The following is a 22,049-nucleotide window of genomic DNA, read 5'->3' on the forward strand; positions in this document are numbered from 1 at the left end:
CCCCCATCAAACACTCCCAGGACAGGGACAGCACGGGGTTAGATACAGAGTAAAGCTTCCTCTACACTGTCCCCCATCAAACACTCCCAGGACAGGGACAACACGGGGTTAGATACAGAGTAAAGCCCCCTCTACACTGTCCCCCATCAAACACTCCCAGGACAGGGACAGCACGGGGTTAGATACAGAGTAAAGCTCTCTCTACACTGTCCCCCATCAAACACTCCCAGGACAGGGGCAGCACAGGGTTAGATACAGAGTAAAGCTCGCTCTACACTGTCCCCCCATCAAACACTCCCAGGACAGGGACAGCACGGGGTTAGATACAGAGTAAAGCTCGCTCTACACTGTCCCCCCATTAAACACTCCCAGAGACAGGAACAGCACGGGGTTGGATACAGAGTAAAGCTCCCTCTACACTGTCCCCCATCAAACACTCCCAGGACAGTGGCAGCACGGGGTTAGATACAGAGTAAAGCTCCCACTACACTATCCCCCATCAAACATTCCCAGGACAGGGACAGCACGGGGTTAGATACAGAGTAAAGCATCCTCTGCACTGTGTCCCATCAAACACTCCCAGGAGCACAGTGGGACAGCGCCAGAGACCTGGGTTCAATTCCCGCCTCAGCCGACTGACTGTGTGGAGTTTGCACATTCGCCTCGTGTCTGTGTGGGTTTCCTCCCACAGTCCAAAACCGTGCAGGTCAGGTGAATTGGCCATGCTAAATTTGCTGTAACGTTAGGTGAAGGAGTAAATGTAGGGGAATGGGTCTGGGTGGGTTGTTCTTTGAAGGGTCGGTGCGGACTTGTTGGGCTGAAGGGCCTGTTTCCACACTGTAAGTAATCGAAATCTAAACATTTTTATGGCCTGTACCCACCATCTCTGAAACTTCTTTGTATTCTGAACAGAGGTTTCTCGGCCTACGCCGACGACGTGCTCCTCACTTTCACCGACTCGGCTGACCTGGGGAGGATGCGCGAGTGCCAGGCCGTGTACTCGGCGGCGTCTTCCGCCAGGATCAACTGGGCCAAGTGTTGCGGACTACTGGTCGGTCCGTGGCGGGTGGACTCTCTGCCGGAGGAGTTACGGGGGTTCAGCTGGAGCACCACCCATCTCCTCTACCTGGGGGTCTACCTCAGCCCGGCTGAGGAATCCTGGCCGGCCAACTGGCAGGAGCTGGAGGCCAAAGTCTCGGCTCGCCTAGGCCGCTGGACAGGACTGCTCCGAGTGCTATCTTACAGGAGTCGAGTGCTGGTCATAAACCAGCTGGTGGCCGCCATGCTGTGGTACCGGCTGGTCACTTTGGTCCCTCCTCCTGGCTTTGTTGCTGACATCCAGAGAACGTTGGTCGACTCCTTCTGGGACAAAAAGATGCACTAGGTCACCGCGCAGGTTCGGAGTCTCCCTATTGAGGAGGGCGGTCAGTCGCTGGTGTGTGTCCGCACCCAGGTCGCGACGTTCCGCCTTCAGACCTTGCGGCGATACCTTTACGTCGAGCCTCCTCCTAGGTGGTGCGCCCTGGCGACGTATTTTTTCCGCCAGGTGCGTAACCTCAACTACGACACGCAGCTCTTGTTCGTCGACCGTGACGGTTTGGAGGTCGCCCTCAAGGTGCTGCCTGTCTTTCACCAGGACCTGCTCACGGTCTGGAACATGGTCGAATCGCGTCGCGCCTACCCTCCGGCTGGAGTAGCGGCTGTCGTCAGGGAGCCGTTGCTCAGGAATCCGCACCTCCGTACTCGCGGGTTCGAGTGGCTGTCGGAGGGGAGGGCCGTGGCGGCGAGGGCGACCAGGGTCGGGGACGTGCTGGGTGCCGGGGGGCCTGGGCTGGACGATGCCGCAGGACATAGCTAGCAGGGCAGCGGTAGACGTCCGGTACGTGGCCACCGCCATCCGACGCCTTAAAACGGCGGTGCTCGGACCCGATGTAGTGCACCAGTTGGAGGACGCTCAGGTGTGCGGTGGGATCCCGTCCGCGCTCACCCCAGCCCGGATGGAATTTCACATTGGCCCCAAGGTCCCGTACTTCCCGCGGGAGCCTGTGCCCCACAACCTGAGCCGCCTCCGGAATTTTAATTTTGTCCCATTAAGGGATATACAAAGGAGGGCCCTGTATCGACTGCTGCTGCACACCGTCCACCTCTTCTCCCTCACCCACCGTCCGGACACGCCTTGGCGTGCCCATTTTCCACCGGGCGGTGGAGATCCCCAGTGGAGGGCTCTCTACGCGGGAGTCCTCCCCCTTTCTCTCGGGGATCTGGGGTGGAGGGTGCTGCACGCAGCAGTCCCCTGCAACCGCAGGTTGCGGTGGTTCACGGACTCCCAGCCCAACTGCTTGTTCTGTGGCGCTGTGGAGTCTGTGGACCATGTATATATTGAGTGTGGGGCGTTTGCACTCCCTTTTTAATTTCCTCAAAAACCTCCTCCTCTGTTTCTGGCTGCACTTCAGTCCCACGCTCCTGATCTTCGGGCACCCGGTACGGAGGAGGGAGGGCAGGTCGGAGGACCTCCTCGTGGGTCTGCTCCTGGGCCTGGCCAAACTGGCCATAAACAGGTCCAGGCAGCGGGCCATGGAGGGGGTCGTTAGGGCCGACTGCCTGCCCCTCTTCCGCGGTTACGTTAGAGCCCGGGTGTCCTTGGAGAAGGAGCACGCGGTGTCCACCGACACCCTGGAGTCGTTCAGGGAGAGGTGGGCGCCGCAGGGAGTGGAGTGTATTATTTCCCCCTCCAACTCTATTTTGATTTAGTCCCTACCCTCCCCTTCACGGTTTGATCACACAACATTGCCCTTTGATGTGAAGGGCACTGCTTGTCACTGGCCCCTCGGGTGTTTTCCTAGCTTCCTGGTGGTGGTAATCAAATAAAGATTCGTGCACCTTGTGTCTCTCACTGTGTCTCACACCTGCGCACACACACCATGGGGGCTGGGGAAAAATAAGCACTACCGCAGTGAGGCGGGAGTGTGGGGGTAAGAGGAAAATAAAGAAGAAAAAACTCCCTCGACACTGTCCCCCATCAAACACTCCCAGGACAGAGACAATACAGGGTTAGATATAGAGTAAATCGCCCTCTACACTATCCCACATCAAACAATCTCTGGACAGGGACAGCACAGGGTTAGATACAGAGTAAAGCTCCCTTTACACTGATGCCCCATCAAACACTCCCAGGACAGGGACAGCACAGGGTTAGATACAGAGTAAAGCTCCCTTTACACTGATGCCCCATCAAACACTCCCAGGACAGGGACAGCACAGGGTTAGATACAGAGTAAAGCTCCCTTTACACTGATGCCCCATCAAACATTTCCCGGGGCACAGTGGTTAGCACTGCTGCCTCACAGCGCCAGAGACCCGGGTTCAATTCCCGCCTCAGGTGACTGACTGTGTGGAGTTTGCACACTCTCCCCGTGTCTGTGTGGGTTTCCTCCCACAGTCCAAAACCGTGCAGGTCAGGTGAATTGGCCATGCTAAATTTGTTGTAGTGTTAGGTGAAGGGGTAAATGCAGGGGAATGGGTCTGGGTGGGTTGCTCTTTGGAGAGTCGGTGTGGACTTGTTGGGCCGAAGGGCCTGTTTCCACACTGTAAGTAATCTAATCTACTCTAAAGAGAGGGACAGCATAAACTTACAAAGTAAAGCTCTCTCTACACTGTCCCCCATCAAACATTCCCAGGACAGGGACAGCATGGGGTTAGATACAGAGTAAAGATCCCTCTACACTGTTCCCCATCAAACACTCCCAGGACAGAGACAGCACGGGGTTAGATACAGAGTAAAACTCCCTCTACACTATCCTCATCAAACACTCCCAGGACAGGGACAGCACGAGGTTAGATACAGAGTAAAACTGATTCTACACTTTGAAACTGAAAGTTTTGTTTTCCCCTATTAATTACTCTCGGGACAAGTACAAAGGAAAAGTGGTTGACACGGAGAATATGACAGGGATAAAGTTTTCCACCAATGGGTGATCCGATTAATCCAAAACGTGGCACCTCCCTCTGGGAAACAGCAGCTGCAGGGAAAGTTCGTTGGATGGGAATATCAGGGGAAAATGCAGAGATACATCACAGAAAATCTGTCCCCAAGATCATCATGTCTATTGAAGGGGTGTTCAAACCATCTTTCATCGACATCCTTCACAGAGCAGGGAGACCCGAACTGAACTCAGTATTCTAAAAGAGCCTTAACCAATGTCCTGTACAGCCGCAACATGACCTCCCAACTCCTATACTCGATGCTCTGACTAATAAAGCAGACCAAACACCTTCTTCACTATCCTATCTACCTGCGACCCCACTTTTGAGGAGCTATGAACCTGCACTCCAAGGTCTCTTTGTTCAGCAACACTCCCTAGGACTTTACCATTAATGCAAGAGTAAATGGATTTTAAAAGCAATCTGAGTCCACCCACATGATTTCGAGCCATCTCTGACAGAGTCACGGAGTCTAGATGATCAAACGCAGATTTTTCACCCCAGCAAGAGACCCTCGCGAGAATTCCCAGAATTTTCTGCTTTGATCTCGAATTTCCACCAGCCGCAGAATCTTCCTTCGTCATTTGAGAAAAGTCCCTAGAGACGCAGCCGTCAGGAAATGTCTCAGCCTGCGCTACACGTGGACGTCGGGGATAGGACAGCAAATGGCAGCATCGCGTGGGTGCGCTGTGGCAGGGGGAGAGCGGGAAAAGGTTTGGGGAGTGGGAAGAATCCCAGAACTTACAGCTCTGTGCGGCTAAAGGTGGGGCAATGGGAACAAGCGTGTGCTGGGGGGAGTGCAAAACTGCAGCAGGTACCTGACTGAGAGTAGAGGTGCAGGATGGGAAATCCTCGCCTTCTCTCAACCACTCCCTCACCCTCTTGCTCTGACCACTCTCTCACACTCGCTGCTAAACCCCCACCTTACCTAGCGCTGGAAACGGCAGATTGGTGTTTAAATTCAGAATGGGTGAGAGGGTTAAGAGGAGCAGGCAGGAAAGGGGATAAGATGGGATCAGCTGTGATCGTACTATTTGGCAGAGGCAGCTTGAGGGGCCGAACAGCCTACTGTTATGAAGTTGAAGATGCGTACTGTACTTTTTAAGAGAGAGTGAATGCTGGTTTGCACGGTGAGCTTACAAGCACCTGTTATGGGACTAGCTAGCAGTCTCAGAGGGTACTGGAAAATCGCAAATATGTAACATTTGGCTGTGAAGTCGATACCTGAGTTGGTGGCTATTTGGACAACAATTCGAATTTAACCAGTTAAAATTATGCCCCAGGATACTAAAACCCAATCGAGTTTGAATTTATTGTTTTTGCAAATATCGAACCATTGGGACAACCCGATGTTTGGGATATAAAGCAGCAGGTCTTTTGAAAGTCAGACAGAGTAACTGTCATCGAGACAGACGGCCATTCAAAGCACTCTCTGTGAAAGGTACCTTTCTCATAGGAAGTCATCAAAGACAGAAGACAACCCAGGGAGGTCGACAGCTGAAAGAAGGACGAGACCGGAAATGACAGCCTTGGTGTGGTTTGGAAATAAAGTCCAAGTAATTTGAATGCGGGCTTTTTTTTTGGAACAGCATCTTGTTATAAAGTTAGGGGGAGAGAGCAAGCACTTTAGAGTTGTGAATGGCTGTTGTTTAATGCTTGCTTTTAGAGTTACAGAATAAATTGATATTATTCTTCCTTCAATAGTACAATTTGGGGGTTTTCTGTCCCTCAGACTTTATCAGATTACAAAGCTAAGGTAAGCTTTTCTGGATGTTTGGCTTCAGTATCAGAAAAGTTCACCTCTGTATTGTAACACGACTCCTGCTCCCACTGTGCACATACACACACATCCCCTCCACCCCCTCTCTCTCTCTCACACACACACACCACCCTGTGCATCTCCACACCCCTCACAGTCAACGCACACTTTCACCCTCGCACGCACACGCACACTCCCCCATCCCCCTCCTCCCGCACACTCCCCCATCCACCCCCCTCCTCCCGCACACTCCCCCATCCATCCCCCTCCTCCCGCACACTCCTCCATCCATCCCCCTCCTCCCGCACACTCCCCCATCCATCCCCCTCCTCCCGCACACTCCCCCATCCATCCCCCTCCTCCCGCACACTCCCCCATCCATCCCCCTCCTCCCGCACACTCCCCCATCCATCCCCCTCCTCCCGCACACTCCCCCATCCATCCCCCTCCTCCCGAGAAAGCAAGACAGCCTTCGAACCACAAACAGAAACGTTAACTTTAATAGATCGAGTCAGCAGAGAGTGGGAGAACAAGTGACCCTTCACCACACTCGGAAACAAATCACACCGACTGCTTTGGTGTGACCCAGAGAGTGTGCCCACACATCGCTGCCCTGGGGGGGGGGGGGGGGGGGGGAGGCTGCTCTAACACACACAGCTGACCACACTCTGGCAGGGGGTGGTGACAGTGTCACGGGATCGTTGCTCTGTCTCGGGAGTTCACTGTCTCTCCCCTCATTCCCCTCCTCCCAACTCTGAAACCATTCGACGGGTCACTCCTTTCTCCCCATTGGCTCTGTGTCCATTGGGAAGAGTCCACATCAAGTTCCAGGTCTTCCCATTCCCAGTTTGGGGGGGGGGGGAACACATCAGGAAGAGGGAAATCGAGAATTCTCTCCCTGGCCCCACCAATCCCGAGTCAAGGGGAATTTCAGGAAAATTGCAAGAAAAGGGAGGGATACTGACCAACGGGTTAAGGGTCTTGGAGCAAATGAATGGTGGATGAGCCAGGGGGGCTAGAAGGGGGCTGAACGGCCTCAAGAGGCCATTCCTTCCCGAAACCTTCCTCACTCCTCCTGGCCCGCAGTGAGAGAGCCATCTCAGAAACACCACGCTCCAGAGGTGACCGAGCAGAGTTCGAGGGGGAGTGGGGGGGGGGGGGGGAGAAAATGACCCCAGTGGGTGGGGGTGTGTTTGTGTGTGTGGAGGGGTGGGGATGTTTGGAAGGGGGTTAAATGGAGAGCACGGACGTTGGTGCTCTCGCACCCCCTCCCACATGCGCTGCTCACCGCGACAGGACGGAGTGATCCCAGTCCAAGACTGACATGGAGCGGTCAGTTCATCCAAGCTCCCGCGACTTGCTGGTGCCACTCCCGAACCCCTCAACTCCCGAACATCATTCCATCGATCCATCCCCTTTCCTCCGCCTCAGGAACACGCCCCAAAATGGGAGATATCCCGCCCCGAAAGGGCCGTGTGGGATTCTGCCTCCCAGTTCCCTCAACACTGCAGTCCTGGGGGAGGAAAGAGGCAGGTGTGAGGGGAGCGAGAACTGACGGGAACGCGCTCCTGGAGAAGGGAATGCCAAGATCCGGGAACACAGGGAGTCGGATCACTCTGTGCACGCTGCTCTCCTACCCCTCTCCCGAAGGCCAGAGTGGGTTCTCCCTCAGGGTCTTCCACACGGAGTGGGGTTGGGGGGGGGGGGGGGGGGGGGGGGGGGGGTTCACCGCATCACACCCCCCCTCCACTCCAACCCCCTCAGGACAACAGACGACTGTACTCGGAGAGAGCTGAGGATTTCTTCACCCCATCCCAGATCCGGGCGGCGTAGTGGAACCTTCCGGAAGGAACAGAAGGAAAGAGCTTGTGATTGCAAAGCAACAGCCCCCCCCGGCCCAAGTTGGTCACCCCTCCCCATCCCCCGCCCGCACCCACACCCAACTGAGCATCGTACCATGCCACCTCCACCACGAGGGATGTGCAGTGGAAGCCAAAACCTGCACAGCAAGATCCCACTGATGCCACTCAATCAGGGTGCCACTTTTTCCAAGTGATTCCAGGTTCAGGAATGAGCTCAGGTCACTGGGCACAGTTTTGCATCATCCTACTTCAAGGTGGGCAGTCTGTAATACCGTGACACGGAGCTGGTACGCTGTTCCTTTAATGTCTCAGTGGAAACTGACCCTCCGACAGTGCCCACTCCCTCAGCATTGACCCTCCGACAGCGCGGCGCTCCCTCAGCACTGACCCTCCGACAGCGCGGCGCTCCCTCAGCACTGACCCTCCGACAGCGCGGCGCTCCCTCAGCACTAGCCCCAGAGGGAGGGAGGTATTGCCTTCCTGCCTCAGTTAGTTTGCAGCATGAAAATACATTGTTAATCACTGTCCTGTTTGCTGGTTGCCATGGCAATCCCCTAGAGGCCAATTTTCCTGATGAATCCCTGATGTGAGTCAGTCATAACAAATAGCTGGGAGATACAACCCCCCATCCTCCCTCCTCCCCATCCCTGTGAACACCCTGAGGATGGGACTGGCTGATGATCAATGTTGATAATCCATCAAACTTGACACTAATCTGCAGAAGCGAGGTCAGCACCAGCGATTACCAACTCGGAGTGGAATAATTGTTCCTGGACGTTCTTTTCCCAGTTTCTCACGGGACCTGGGCCTCACTGATTGGGATCGGCCTTTACTGCCTCCCCCCGTCCAGAGGTGCACCCCTTCACAAGGTGGGGGTGAGCTGCCTTCTTGAGCTGCTGCAGTCCATGTGCTGTGGGCAGACCCACAATGTCCCTGAGGGAGGGAGTCCCAGGATTCTGACCCAGGAAGGAACGGCCGATATATTTCCAAGCCGGGAGGGTGTGTGGAGGGGAACTTGCAGGAGGGTGGTGTTCCATGTACCTGCTGCCCCTTGTCCTTCTCGATGGAAGTGACGGTGGGTTTGGAAGGTGCTGCCTGAGGATCTTTGGTGAGTTTCTGCAGTGGGTCTTGTAGATGGTACACACTGCAGTTACTGAGGGTCGGTGGGGGGAGGGAGGGGATGGTACACACTGCTGTTACTGAGGGTCTGTGGGGGGAGGGAGGGGATGGTACACACTGCTGTTACTGAGGGTCGGTGGGGGGAGGGAGGGGATGGTACACACTGCTGTTACTGAGGGTCGGTGGGGGGGAGGGAGGGGATGGTACACACTGCTGTTACTGAGGGTCGGTGGGGGGAGGGAGGGGATGGTACACACTGCTGTTACTGAGGGTCGGTGGGGGGGGGAGGGAGGGGATGGTACACACTGCTGTTACTGAGCAGTGGGGGAGGGAGGGGATGGTACACACTGCTGTTACTGAGGGTCGGTGGGGGAGGGAGGGGATGGTACACACTGCTGTTACTGAGGGTCGGTGGGGGGGAGGGAGGGGATGGTACACACTGCTGTTACTGAGGGTCGGTGGGGGAGGGAGGGGATGGTACACACTGCTGTTACTGAGGGTCGGTGGGTGAGGGAGGGGGGGATGGTACACACTGCAGTTACTGAGGGTCGGTGGGGGGAGGGAGGGGATGGTACACACTGCTGTTACTGAGGGTCGGTGGGGGGAGGGAGGGGATGGTACACACTGCTGTTACTGAGCAGTGGGGGAGGGAGGGGATGGTACACACTGCTGTTACTGAGGGTCGGTGGGGGGAGGGAGGGGATGTTTGTGGGTGTGGGGCCAATCCAGCGGGGGGCTGCTTTGTCCCTGGATGGTGTCGAGCTTCTTGAGTGTTGTTGGAGCTGCCCCTTTCCAGGGGCAAGTGGGGAGTATTCCCTCACCCTTCTGCCTTGGGCCTTGTCGATGGTGGGACAGGCTTTGGGGGCAGTCAGGAGGGGAGTTCCTCACTGCAGGATTCCTGGGTGAGGTGGCTCAGTGGTTAGCACTGCTGCCCCACAGCACCAGGGACCTGGGTTTAACCCACCTTCAGGGGACTGTCTGTGTGTAATTTGCACATTCTCCTCGTGTCTGCGTGGGGTTTCCTCCGACACACCAAATATGTGAAGGTTATGGCAGATTGGCCATGATAAATTACCCATAGTGCCCAGGGATGTGCAGGTTAGGATGGATTTGCCATGATAAATTACCCATAGTGCCCAGGGATGTGCAGGTTAGGATGGATTGGCCATGATAAATTATCCCATAGTGCCCAGGGATGTGCAGGTTAGGGTGGATTGGCCATGATAAATTACCCATAGTTCCCAGGGATGTGCAGGTTAGGGTGGATTGGCCATGCTAAATTATCCCATAGTGCCCAGGGATGTGCAGGCTCAGTGCATATTACCCCTGGGAAGTGCAGGGTCACAGGAATAGGGTGAGGATGAATCTGGGTGGGATGCTCTTCAGAGAGTCAGTGTGGACTCGACGGGCCTGATGACCTGCTTCCACACTGATTCCCGCCTCTGACCTGCTCTAGTAGCCTCTCTCGTCCAGTTCATTTTCTGATCGATGGGCACCTACAGGATGCTGATAGAGGATGGCAACATCAAGGGGTGATGGTTGGACTGTCTTTTATTGGTGATGGTCACCGCCTCGCATTTGCGTGGCACCAATATAACCGGCCACTTGTCAACCCAAGCCTGGATATTGTCCAGATCGTGTTGGATTTGGACATGGACAACTTCAGTATCTGAGGAATCACGAATTGTGTTGACCACTGTGCAACCATCAGCGAACATCCTCACCTCTGACCTTATGATGGAGGGAAGGTCATCGATGAAGCAGCTGAAGATGGTTGGGCCTAGGACACTACCCTGAGGGACTCCTGCAGAGATGGCCTGGAGCCAAGATGACTGATCATCCAACAACCATAACCATCTTCCTATGTGCTAGATATGATTCCAACCAACAAGTTTGCTCCAATACCCACCGATTCCAGTTTCGCTAGGGCTCCTTGATGCCACACTCGGTCGAAAGCAGACTTAATGTCAAGGGCTGACACTCTGACTCTGACCCTGACCCCCCCCAATTCAGAACATTTGTCCTTGTTTGAACCGAGGCTGTAATGAGATCAGGAGCTGAGTGGCCCTGGTGGAACCCAAACTGGGCGTCACTGAGCAGGTTACTGCTGAGCTGATGATGTTGGCGACATGTTACGGATGGTCGAGAGGAAACAGATGGGGCGGCAATCGGTCAATGACATGACGCTCTGTCACCAACCCTGCACCATGCCACAGACACTGGCCAGTCAGAAGGACCCACCCCCAACCAGCCAATCAGAGAGACTGTAGTCTTGCTTGATCCGATTGGATGCATCCTGTCAGCCAATCAGGCTCCCCCTGGCATTGTCCAATTCTTCTACACTAACAACTCACTCAGCGTTCACAGCAAGGAATAAGCGGAAAGGCATTTTTGTTTCTTCTGAAAGACATTCCCAATTCACTTGTCACGGAGACTTCAGCAACCTCTAAATCAGCTGAGAATCTCACTCGATGCATGAAGAGTGGATCATAAATGACCCACCAGGTCCCGTGAGGCCTACCCACTTATTGACACATCCCGCCCAACTCTGCGCATGACATCTGGGAGCAGTGAGGCCTACGAGGTCGGGAAGCCTAACTCGGGGATCGCCGTGGCAACAGCGCAGGCTGACGAACCAACCTTCCTGAGACGCGAGACATACCGCACGCAAACAGGCCACTCGGTCCATCCAGAAGCATTCCTGCGCCACCTAAGCCATCCCTTACCCTCCTCTTCATCACCACCACCACCACACCCCCCCAGGTCCTCACTCGCTCACGTCCTTATCCACCAGGAAGGATGGCCCTGGCGACTGGGGAGTCCATAACTAGGTGTCAAGGTACGGGGCAAGGCTAAGCTGAGGAGAAACAGTGGGGGAGCCCATGGGACTGTCTACCACAGCCACTGGTTGGGACCAGAACATTCCTGGTTTCCAAGATGGCTTTAGATTAGGGCTACAGGGATCAAAGGGTGTGGGGTCAGAAAGTGACCTTATTGAATGGGGCTTTGAAAGGCTGGAATGGCCCACTCCTGTTTTCTATGTTTCCCCCTTCAAACCACGACACAATCCGCCTCCTTGTGGGGGAACAAGCTCCCCCTTTCGCTCCGCGCTCTCAGTGAGGGAGGGTGACGTCGACAGACTGAGATAGCAGGCTGAGCGTAGGGCCAAAGGGGTGTCCTTACCAGTTTTTCTCGGTGAGGATGGTGTGTGAGAGCTGAGGCCGGCACATGGACAGGATCTGGCTCCTGAGTTTGCCCACCAGAGACTGGAAGCTGGGGTGACCTTTGTAACCCGGAAGCAGTGAGAACAGAGATATCCCTCCGGTCCCTGTGCGTGCACGTGTGCGCGTGAAGGAAGGAAAAAAACTTCACTGTCAGCAAAGGCCGAAAGACAGAGAAAGCTCACAATCGTCACACTGACATCTCAAAGCGAAAAGAGAAGGTACAGGAACCCTCATGCACAGGAGACCCAAAAGCCAACTTACACCCAGCCCCACCTCCCACCCACAACACATCGAGGGCCGAAGGGCCTGTCCTGTGCTGTACCGTACTGTTCAAACACAAGCAAAAAAGACGCAGATCCCAATGTGCTGACTCAGGGATATTGAAGGGTTTGAGTGATAGGGAGAGGTTGAACAGGCTGGGGCTGTTTTCCCTGGAGCGTCGGAGGCTGAGGGGTGACCTTATAGAGGTTTACAAAATCATGAGGGGCATGGATAGGGTAAATAGACAAAGTCTTTTCCCTGGGGTCGGGGAGTCCAGAACTAGAGGGGCATAGGTTTAGGGTGAGAGGGGGAAAATATAAAAGGGATCTAAGGGGCAGCTTTTTCACCCAGAGGGTGGTACGTGTATGGAATGAGCTGCCAGAGGATGTGGTGGAGGCTGGTACAATTACAACATTTAAGGGGCATTTGGATGGGTATATGAATAGGAAGGGTTTGGGAGGGATATGGGCCGGGTGCTGGCAGGTGGGACTAGATTGGGTTGGGATATCTGGGTCAGCATGGACGGGTTGGACTGAAGGGTCTGTTTCAGTGCTGTACATCTCTATGACTCTGTATCGTTCTTCGGGGTAAAGGGATCAAAGGGGAGAGCAGGGACTGAGTTGGATGGTCAGCCATGGTCCTATCGAAGGGCTGAGTGGCCTTCTCCTGCTCCTATCTCCTAGGTTTTCAAGTTGCTCCTGCAGGAGACCCAAAAGCCAATTTGCACACAGCCCCAGCTCCCACCCTCAACGCGTGGAGGGCCGAAGGGCCTGGACTGTACTGTTCAATCACAAGCGAAAAAGACCCAGAGACCAACGTGCTGATTTGGGGACAGATACTGGCCCCAGGACACAGGGGTGAATCCTCCCACTTATTCCCCAACGCTTGCTGCTCTTCAACAGAGCGTCAGTGGGATTTTGTTCTCTCCTCCTGACCTCGAGGTCTGGTTGAAAAGACAGCCCCTCGAAGTTCGGGTCCAGGGATTGAGCGGAGAATAGGAAACGAGAGGGTTGATGAATCCGGTGCCGGGCACAGGGAGGTCCGCACTCTCTCCGAGGTACCGTGTTTCTGAGGTAACCGAGGTCTGATTGAGCAGCCATGATCAAGGACCCCAGGCCACTGTTAGGAGAGAGTGTGGATGGATAAGTTTTCTGGGGACAATTACTTATCCCTCAACGGACATGAAACTAGGAATTGGTGCAGGTTGTGGGAACTTACTGACAGCATTCCTGTACCCACCTTTCCTGCGAGTGATCAACTTCCCAAAAACAGAACCACCTCAGTAGTTATAAACATCTCTGAGGGTCTGATTTCAAACACTGCAGACAGTGAGCACTGTTGTGCACGATGTTTGGAAAGGTCCAGCACACAGTGGGGAGTTCTGGCTGGTTTCTCTGAGAGGGTGATGGTCTGTTTGGATATTTCACAGCCTGCATGTGATCTTTGGCTGCCTGTTCTCTAGAGTCGCCCCAAAGGGACTGGGGGGAGACACTTTCACACGCCCTTACTTCCTGGGTTTGTTCGGGGATTTGCGGCCAGTGAATGCTGTTACAGACGTTGCTGCAGTGACAGGAGGCCAGAGGCTGGGATTTATGCCGTCAGGAACTCACCGCGCGACTCCTCAAAGCCTGGCTGTCACCGGCAAGGCATGGGGCAGGCGTGTGAGGATTTGATAGCAGAGTGTAGAGGGAGCTTTACTCTGGATCTAACCCTGTGCTGTCCCTGCCCTGGGAGTGTTTGATGGGGGGGGACAGTGTAGAGGAAGCTTTACTCTGTATCTAACCCTGTGCTGTCCCTGTCCTGGGAGTGTTTGATGGGGGGGACAGTGTAGAGGGAGCTATACTCTGTATCTAGCCCGTGCTGTCCCTGTCCTGGGAGTGTTTGATGGGGGGGGACAGTGTAGAGGGAGCTTTACTCTGTATCTAACCCTGTGCTGTCCCTGTCCTAGGAGTGTTTGATGGGGGGGACAGTGTAGAGGGAGCTTTACTCTGTATCTAACCCTGTGCTGTCCCTGCCCTGGGAGTGTTTGATGGGGGGGACAGTGTAGAGGGAGCTTTACTCTGTATCTAACCCCGTGCTGTCCCTGTCCTGGGAGTGTTTGATGGGGGACTGTGTGTAGGGAGCTTTACTCTGTATCTAACCCCGTGCTGTCCCTGTACTGGGAGTGTTTGATGGGGGGGACAGTGTAGAGGGAGCTTTACTCTGTATCTAACCCTGTGCTGTCCCTGTCCTGGGAGTGTTTGATGGGGGGGACAGTGTAGAGGGAGCTTTACTCTGTATCTAACCCTGTGCTGTCCCTGTCCTAGGAGTGTTTGATGGGGGGGACAGTGTAGAGGGAGCTTTACTCTGTATCTAACCCTGTGCTGTCCCTGTCCTAGGAGTGTTTGATGGGGGGGACAGTGTAGAGAGAGCTTTACTCTGTATCTAACCCCGTGCTGTCCCTGTCCCTGGGAGTGTTTGATGGGGGGGGGGAAACAGTGTAGAGGGAGCTGAACGTTCAGTGGAGTGACTTGGAGCAGTGCACTGGCCATTGTTCCTTTCAAACACCGGTTTGGAAGGGCCCGGGGAATGGTCATCTTACCAGCTCTGACCAGGTTCTCCTCCACCTCACTCTCCATCACCGGGAGGAGAAACAAATTGACCTCTGACTCCAGGAAGTCATTGCTCAGCCCAGGGAAGATGTTGCAGTCCAACATGGAGAGCGTACCTGAGGTGAACAGGGAAAGCTGTTAGCAAAATGACCCAGCCCGACCGGGAAACGAGTAAACGTTGGGCCGGCTGCAAGAGGTGACAAACACCGGGCTGGGTTCAATCCGGATTGGGACTCCGATGGGGTTTAAATGGATGTAAACAGGTGACACCACAACGGAAGCCCACCACACCTGGCGAAGACAGAGACCTCCCCCCACCCCACCTCCCGCCTCTTCCAGGCAGCGCACGGCAGATCACAACAACTCATCCAGCCCCTCCCCCACCTCCTCGGAGGTCACTTCCTGATTCTCTCCAATCCATGCCCCCCTGTTGACTGACCCACCTGGAGAAGGGGTCTCCCTCATCGACTCGATTGAACACCTATTCCCCCCTCCCCAGGCATTCTGAACACCACGATTCAATCTCCTCCTGACCCTTTCCCAGCTCCGAAATTTGTTTGGGGGGGTGCGGGGGGGAGAAACGATCCCAGCTTCTTCTGGTCTCTCCACGGGAATGCCACACCTCCCCCCACCCCACCCCCGCTCCCTGGATCCCTCTCCCGGTCAATCCCCTCCAGCCCCTCTTGCTGAGACTCTGGCAGCGTTCCCGAAGCGTGCGGAGTGCCGATTGGGACACGGTGTTCCGGCCGAGTGCAAACTGACCGGTTTCTGACGGGCTCAACTCAGCTCGCTCGCTACCTGGGCCACCATGGCCAGGATTCTGCCCGTGCCCTTTCACGAGCAAACTCAACTCGTCTGGCCAAACAGTCAGAGAGAGGTCCAGCGCAGAAACAGACCCTTCGATCCAACCCGTCCATGCTGACCCAGATATCCCAACCCAATCTAGTCCCACCTGCCAGCACCCGGCCCATATCCCTCCAAACCCTTCCTATTCATATACCCATCCAAATGCCTCTTAAATGTTGTAATTGTACCAGCCTCCACCACATCCTCTGGCAGCTCATTCCATACACGTACCACCCTCTGGGTGAAAAGTTGCCCCTTAGGTCTCTTTTATATCTTTTCCCATCTCACCCTATGCCCTCTACTTATGGACTCCCCGACCCCAGAGAAAAGACTTTGTCCATTTATCCTATCCATGCCCCTCATAATTTTATAAACCTCTATAAGGTCACCCCTCAGCCTCCGACACTCCAGGGAAAACAGCCCCAGCCTGTTCAGCTTCTCCCTGTAGCTCAGATCCTCCAACCCTGGCAACATCCTTGTAAATCTTTCCTGAACCCTTTCAAGTTTCACAACATCTTTCCAATAGGAAGGAGACCAGAATTGCACACAATATTCCAACAGTGGCCCAACTAATGTACATCCGCAACATGACCTCCCCAACTCCTATACTCCATCTGTAAAGCTCCCTCTACGCCAGGCTGGTTAAACTGCTGCTCACAGAGAGTCCACTCCAATGGGAGCTAGAATGTGGGAATGAACCCCGACCCCCCCCCCATGGCCACCCTTGTCCCTGTCAAACCCCGTTACCTTTATACTTGAGGTGGGAGTGCAGCATCAGTTTGTCGATGACCGTGTGCATCTTCTTGAGGTTGCGTGGGCAGAAGTCGTCCCGCCTGGCTTTATTCTGCACGAAAACTGCACAGAACGGAAACACGGAGGGAGTCAAACCAGACAGCGCAGGAGACTGGGGCCAGCCCAAACCGGTCAGATATCTCGAGTGCCCACCCTCTCGGGACCAGCTGCTGCCCACGGAACGTACAGCACCACGGAGGGGTGGGAAAGAGCGCGAGAGAGCGCGAGAGAGCGCGAGAGAGCGCGAGAGAGCGCGAGAGAGAGAAAGAGAAAGAGAAAGAGAAAGAGAGAGAGAGAAAGAGAGAGAGAGAAAGAGAGAGAGAGAGAGCAGGTGGCTGGTCGTACCCACAGGAGTCACTCTCTCTCACCCTCGGGCCAGCTCCCTTCCAAACCTTTCCCCTGTAGATTATGATCCAACTCCCCCTTTTGGAGCGCACCACTAGTAGAACTGTTTCTCAGGCAACAGACTCTCGGTCCTAACCCCGATCAACAGGAAGAGTATCTCCTTATCCAATCTGCTCACTGATTCACCCCCCCCCCCCCCCCCCCCTCCACCCATCCTCAGTGATTCAAACCTCCTCGACCTCAAGGACAGCAGGCCCAGTCTCTCCGATCGAGCCACGCGCCCAAGGACTCAAAAGACACGGAACAATTCCTGGCATCGCCCCTCAGCCGCTCTGTAACTCCACACGGATTGAGGGGGTGTTAACCCGGACCAGGGGAGCGGGGGGCACAGAGAGCCCGCGGCCCAGGAGCTCATCCCAGAGACGCCGTCCTCAACAGAGCTGCACTCCCACACACCCCTCAGCATCCCCGGGGGTACACAAGGGGCAAGAACCAAAGGAGGTTACAGAGATAGGGCGTAGGGGCTGGAGGGGGGTTACAGAGATAGGGAGGGGGCGTAGGGGCTGGAGGGGGTTACAGAGATAGGGAGGGGGTGTAGGGGCTGGAGGGGGGTTACAGAGATAGGGAGGGGGTGTAGGGGCTGGAGGGGGGTTACAGAGATAGGGAGGGGGTGTAGGGGCTTACAGAGATGAGGAGGGTTTCGGGGCAGCATTCTGGATGAGCTGCACCTTTCCCATGAGGTGGGAAATGGAAGCTGGAACCGTGTTGCTCAGGAGGGTGGGAGGTGAGGGGGCACAGTCCGAGGTGAATCGTAACTGGATCAGCTCCTCACGGGAGGGCTCCTGCCCCCTCTGAAAACCTGGCGAGTGACTCGGGAAACCACTCCCCAGATATCCTCTGATACGCCCCGCAGTCTCCACGCTACTGCAAGCTCCATGCTGACATTGCAACCCCTCAGCTCCCTCGGCCTGGGAGCCTCAGTAACTCTCAGCGTTGCGGCCTGCATTCACAGGATCCTGAATCGGGGAATGAGAGCTGTTCTGGTTCATTACTCGACTGGGTAACACGCCCCTGTGTGCCCTGATTGAATGGAAGCAGCTCTCTGATACCCAGGGCCATTTGCTGCACTGCTCAGCTCAGTCACAGACGCTGACCTGGGAGGCTCCCTCTGTACTTACTGATGTGCGGGTAATATTCCGACCCTTCGTCCGAACCCGGGCCCCCGCTCGACTCGTGACTTGGTGAGGGAGTGGAAGGTTTCAGCATCTCCGCTGTCTGCAGGAACCTGAGCAAGTGAAAACGTCGCCCGTCATTATTCAATGGCACAGGGCACTCTCCTTCTGACCTCTCAGGGTCAAGTACCCCCTCACCCGCTGCCCTCTGGGAACACAACCAAGCCTGAACTTTGACACCGAGCGCCCTCCAGAACAGCAGACACCAGGCAGGGATCGCGATGACCTGTCGAATGAGTTGGGTGCTGGGGATGCAGGGTCATGCCCTCACTGAGCGGTGGATCCCCGGGAGTCAGCTGTCGGTCTGTCTGACCCTTAACCTGTCTTTCCTCCTCTCTGTCAGTCGCGGTGCACATCTCCCTGGCTCTCTCAATGCCACTCATTCTGTCCACATCTGCCCTTCTCTCCACACCTTGGTCCCTTTGTTAACCTGAATCTCACTTCTTGTCACGCTCTGCAGGAACTCCGAGATCACAGAGTGCTGTACGGTTTACAGGAGGCGACAGAGAAAAAGGAGTCGTAGATGCTGGACGGGTTCCCTCAGATAGAGGCAGTCACCTGTCTCTGACAGTCACAGAGTCACCCGCCTGCCTGCTCAACTGTGCAGCACCGTCGGAGGGTCAGCGCCGAGGGAGCGCCGCACCGTCGGAGGGTCAGCGCCGAGGGAGCGCCGCGCCGTCGGAGGGTCAGCGCCGAGGGAGCGCCGCACCGTCGGAGGGTCAGCGCCGAGGGAGCGCCGCACCGTCGGAGGGTCAGCGCCGAGGGAGCGCCGCGCCGTCGGAGGGTCAGCGCCGAGGGAGCGCCGCACCGTCGGAGGGTCAGCGCCGAGGGAGCGCCGCACCGTCGGAGGGTCAGCGCCGAGGGAGCGCCGCACCGTCGGAGGGTCAGCGCCGAGGGAGCGCCGCGCCGGAGGGTCAGTGCTGAGGGAGCGCCGCACCGTCGGAGGGTCAGTGCTGAGGGAGGGCCGCACTGTCGGAGGGTCAGCGCCGAGGGAGTGGGCACTGTCGGGGGGTCAGTGCTGAGGGAGCGCCGCACCGTCGGAGGGTCAGTGCTGAGGGAGGGCCGCACTGTCGGAGGGTCAGTGCTGAGGGAGTGGGCACTGTCGGAGGGTCAGTGCTGAGGGAGCGCCGCACTGTCGGAGGCACCGTCTTCCTGAAGAGACAATAAACAAAGGATCCGTCTGCCATCGCTGGTGTCTGGTGTGTGTAAGGATTCCCATGCCTGCAACTTGGGTCTCTCTACAAATGCGCATCATCGTCCCTCACCCTTCGCACCCCCACCCACTCCACGTCTGTGACTGTCTCTCTCTCTCTCTCTCTCTCTCTTCCCCCCTCGGACCTGCTATCTAACTGCTTTCCCAGGCAGCTCTCCATCAACATGGGCTGAGCGAGCCACATTCCCATGGACCTGGGACTTGCAGCCAATATCCCACTGGATCAGCATTTCCTGGAATGTGTCTGCGACCAAATTCTGAGAGGACTCGGAGTTCCAGGACAGCAAGGGGCGGGGGCTGAGCTGTGGCAGCTGCGAGACTGGGATTAACGCTGGAGTGATTCACGGTGTGGAGTCCTGGTCACTCTCCCGCAGGGAATATATCCTTACCCTGGGCCAGGGACAACATGGATTCCCTCAGGCTGACCATTCAAGCAGACTGAAGCTTTATGCTGTGACAGGATACTCTACAGATGGGGCCTGTACTTGTATTCACTCGAATGAACATAGAACATAGAACAATACAGCACAGAACAGGCCCTTCGGCCCACGATGTTGTGCCGAACTTCTAACCTAGATTAAGCACCCATCCATGTACCTATCCAAATGCCACTTAAAGGTCGCCAATGAATCTGACTCTACCACTCCCACGGGCAGCGCATTCCATGCCCCCACCACTCTCTGGGTAAAGAACCCACCCCTGACATCTCCCCTATACCTTCCACCCTTCACCTTAAATTTATGTCCCCTTGTAACACTCTGTTGTACCCGGGGAAAAAGTTTCTGACTGTCTACTCTATCTATTCCTCTGATCATCTTATAAACCTCTATCAAGTCACCCCTCATCCTTCGCCGTTCCAACGAGAAAAGGCCGAGAACTCTCAACCTATCCTCGTACGACCTACTCTCCATTCCAGGCAACATCCTGGTAAATCTTCTCTGCACCCTCTCCAAAGCTTCCACATCTTTCCTAAAGTGAGGCGACCAGAACTGCACACAAGTCTCCAACTGTGGCCTAACCAAAGTCCTGTACAGCTGCAACATCACCTCACGACTCTTGAATTCAATCCCTCTGCTAATGAATGATAATACTCCATAGGCCTTCTTACAAACTCTATCCACCTGAGTGGCAACCTTCAAAGATCTATGTACATAGACCCCAAGATCCCTCTGCTCCTCCACCTTACTAAGAACCCTACCATTAACCCTGTATTCCGCATTCTTATTTGTCCTTCCAAAATGGACAACCTCACACTTGGCAGGGTTGAACTCCATCTGCCACTCCTCAGCCCAGCTCTGCATCATATCTAAGTCCCTCTGCAGCCGACAACAGCCCTCCTCACTGTCCACAACTCCACCTATCTTCGTGAAATGAGTGAATGAGTGAAATCATAGGAATCCCAACACAGTGTGGAAGCAGGCCATTCGGCCCCTCACGGTCACGCCAACCTACCGATGAGCATCCAATCCAGACCCCATCCTCACGATCCTGCATTTCCCATGGCTAACGCACCCAACCTGCTCATCCCTGGGCATTATGGGTAATTTACCACAGCCAATCCACCCTAACCTACACATCCCTATGGCTAATTTAGTAGAGAGAGAGAGAGACAGAGGGACATTGACAAGCTACGAAAGTGATGATGCTGTGTCTTTGGGGTGAATTGTTTTACTCTCCCTCTCTCGGCTGTGACTGAATTTGTCCAACCCCCTGTCCCACCCTCCTGTCTCCACTCCATCCCCCAACCTCACCCGTCTCCCCCCACCGATCTCCCCACCATTATTCCATCTGCAACCGTCACCCATCTCCCCTTATTGGTTGGCCCTTGCGTCTCTCCCCATCTCCCTCCGTTCCTCCATTAGTTTGCCCTTGTGTCTCTCCCGATATGGCGCGTGCCCGGCCTCACTGTGCCCTCCCCTGAACTGGCACCCTGTGTGGTCAGTGCTCCCCTGGGCTGCAAGCTGCTCCTACCTGTACAGGTTGAGGTCGGTGAACCAGTCCTGGACCAGGAGCACTGCATGGCACACGGTGAACAGGAAGGCGGTCATCTGCAGAGACTGCGGGTGCAAGGGACACCATATGTTAGACAACAGGCAGGGCAGGGGCACTGCCCAACTGGACAGGGCAAGGGGAAGGAGGGAGGCTGAGGGGGAGGGGGAGGGGAAAGACAGGTATGGGGGTGGGGGGGGGGGGGGGGAAATTGGCGCGAGGGGAGAGGGGGGCAGAGATGGATGGAGGGGGGGCAGAGACGGACGGGGGGAGGGGGGTGGGCAGAGATGGGCAGAGGGGAGGGGGGTGCAGAGACGGACGGAGGAGGGGGGGCAGAGATGGACGGGTGGGGGGCAGAGACAGATGGAGGGGAGGGGGGGTGGGCAGAGACGGGAGATGGGGAGGGGGTGCAGAGACGGACGGAGGACGGGGGCAGAGACGGACGGACGGGGGGGGCAGAGACAGATGGAGGGGAGGGGGGTGGGCAGAGATGGATGGAGGGGAGGGGGGTGGGCAGAGACGGACAGAGGAGGGGGGCAGAGACGGACGGGGGGGGGCAGAGATGGACGGACGGCGGGGGGGGGGCAGAGACAGATGGAGGGGAGGGGAGTGGGCAGAGATGGGCAAAGTGGACGGGGGTGCAGAGACGGACGGAGGGGGGGCAGAGACGGACCAGGGGGGCAGAGACAGATGGAGGGGAGGGGGGGTGGGCAGAGATGGGCAGAGGGGAGGGGGGGTGTGCAGAGACGGACGGGGGGGGCAGGAAGTGAGCGATGAGGACGGGAGAGTTGTGCGTTGTGGGTGGGTACGCCGGGCAGTCTCCCTGGGGACAGGA

At 55.9% G+C, this 22,049-nt stretch overlaps 1 protein-coding gene across 4 annotated transcripts in view; it reads right to left on the reverse strand.

The window, feature by feature from the left end:
- Positions 1 to 6,221: 6,221 nt before the first annotated feature.
- The window catches only part of smg9 (SMG9 nonsense mediated mRNA decay factor), a 44,427-nt gene continuing 28,599 nt past the window's right edge, over positions 6,222 to 22,049 (reverse strand). For 2 of the 4 annotated variants that reach the window (XM_072553590.1, XM_072553591.1), the window contains exons 9-14: positions 21,197 to 21,282; positions 17,959 to 18,065; positions 16,391 to 16,498; positions 14,788 to 14,913; positions 11,905 to 12,049; positions 6,222 to 7,253 (exon numbers count right to left, since the gene is read on the reverse strand). In XM_072553590.1, coding sequence (XP_072409691.1) covers positions 7,136 to 7,253; positions 11,905 to 12,049; positions 14,788 to 14,913; positions 16,391 to 16,498; positions 17,959 to 18,065; positions 21,197 to 21,282 — 690 coding nt within the window. In that variant the 3' untranslated portion in view covers positions 6,222 to 7,135. Of the gene's footprint in view, positions 7,580 to 11,904; positions 12,050 to 14,787; positions 14,914 to 16,390; positions 16,499 to 17,958; positions 18,066 to 21,196; positions 21,283 to 22,049 lie in introns of all 4 variants that reach the window. The other 2 variants (XM_072553592.1, XM_072553594.1) reach the window with 2 other exon arrangements.

This window comes from Chiloscyllium punctatum, chromosome 34, assembly GCF_047496795.1.
Source record: "Chiloscyllium punctatum isolate Juve2018m chromosome 34, sChiPun1.3, whole genome shotgun sequence".
Lineage (NCBI taxonomy): Eukaryota > Metazoa > Chordata > Chondrichthyes > Orectolobiformes > Hemiscylliidae > Chiloscyllium > Chiloscyllium punctatum.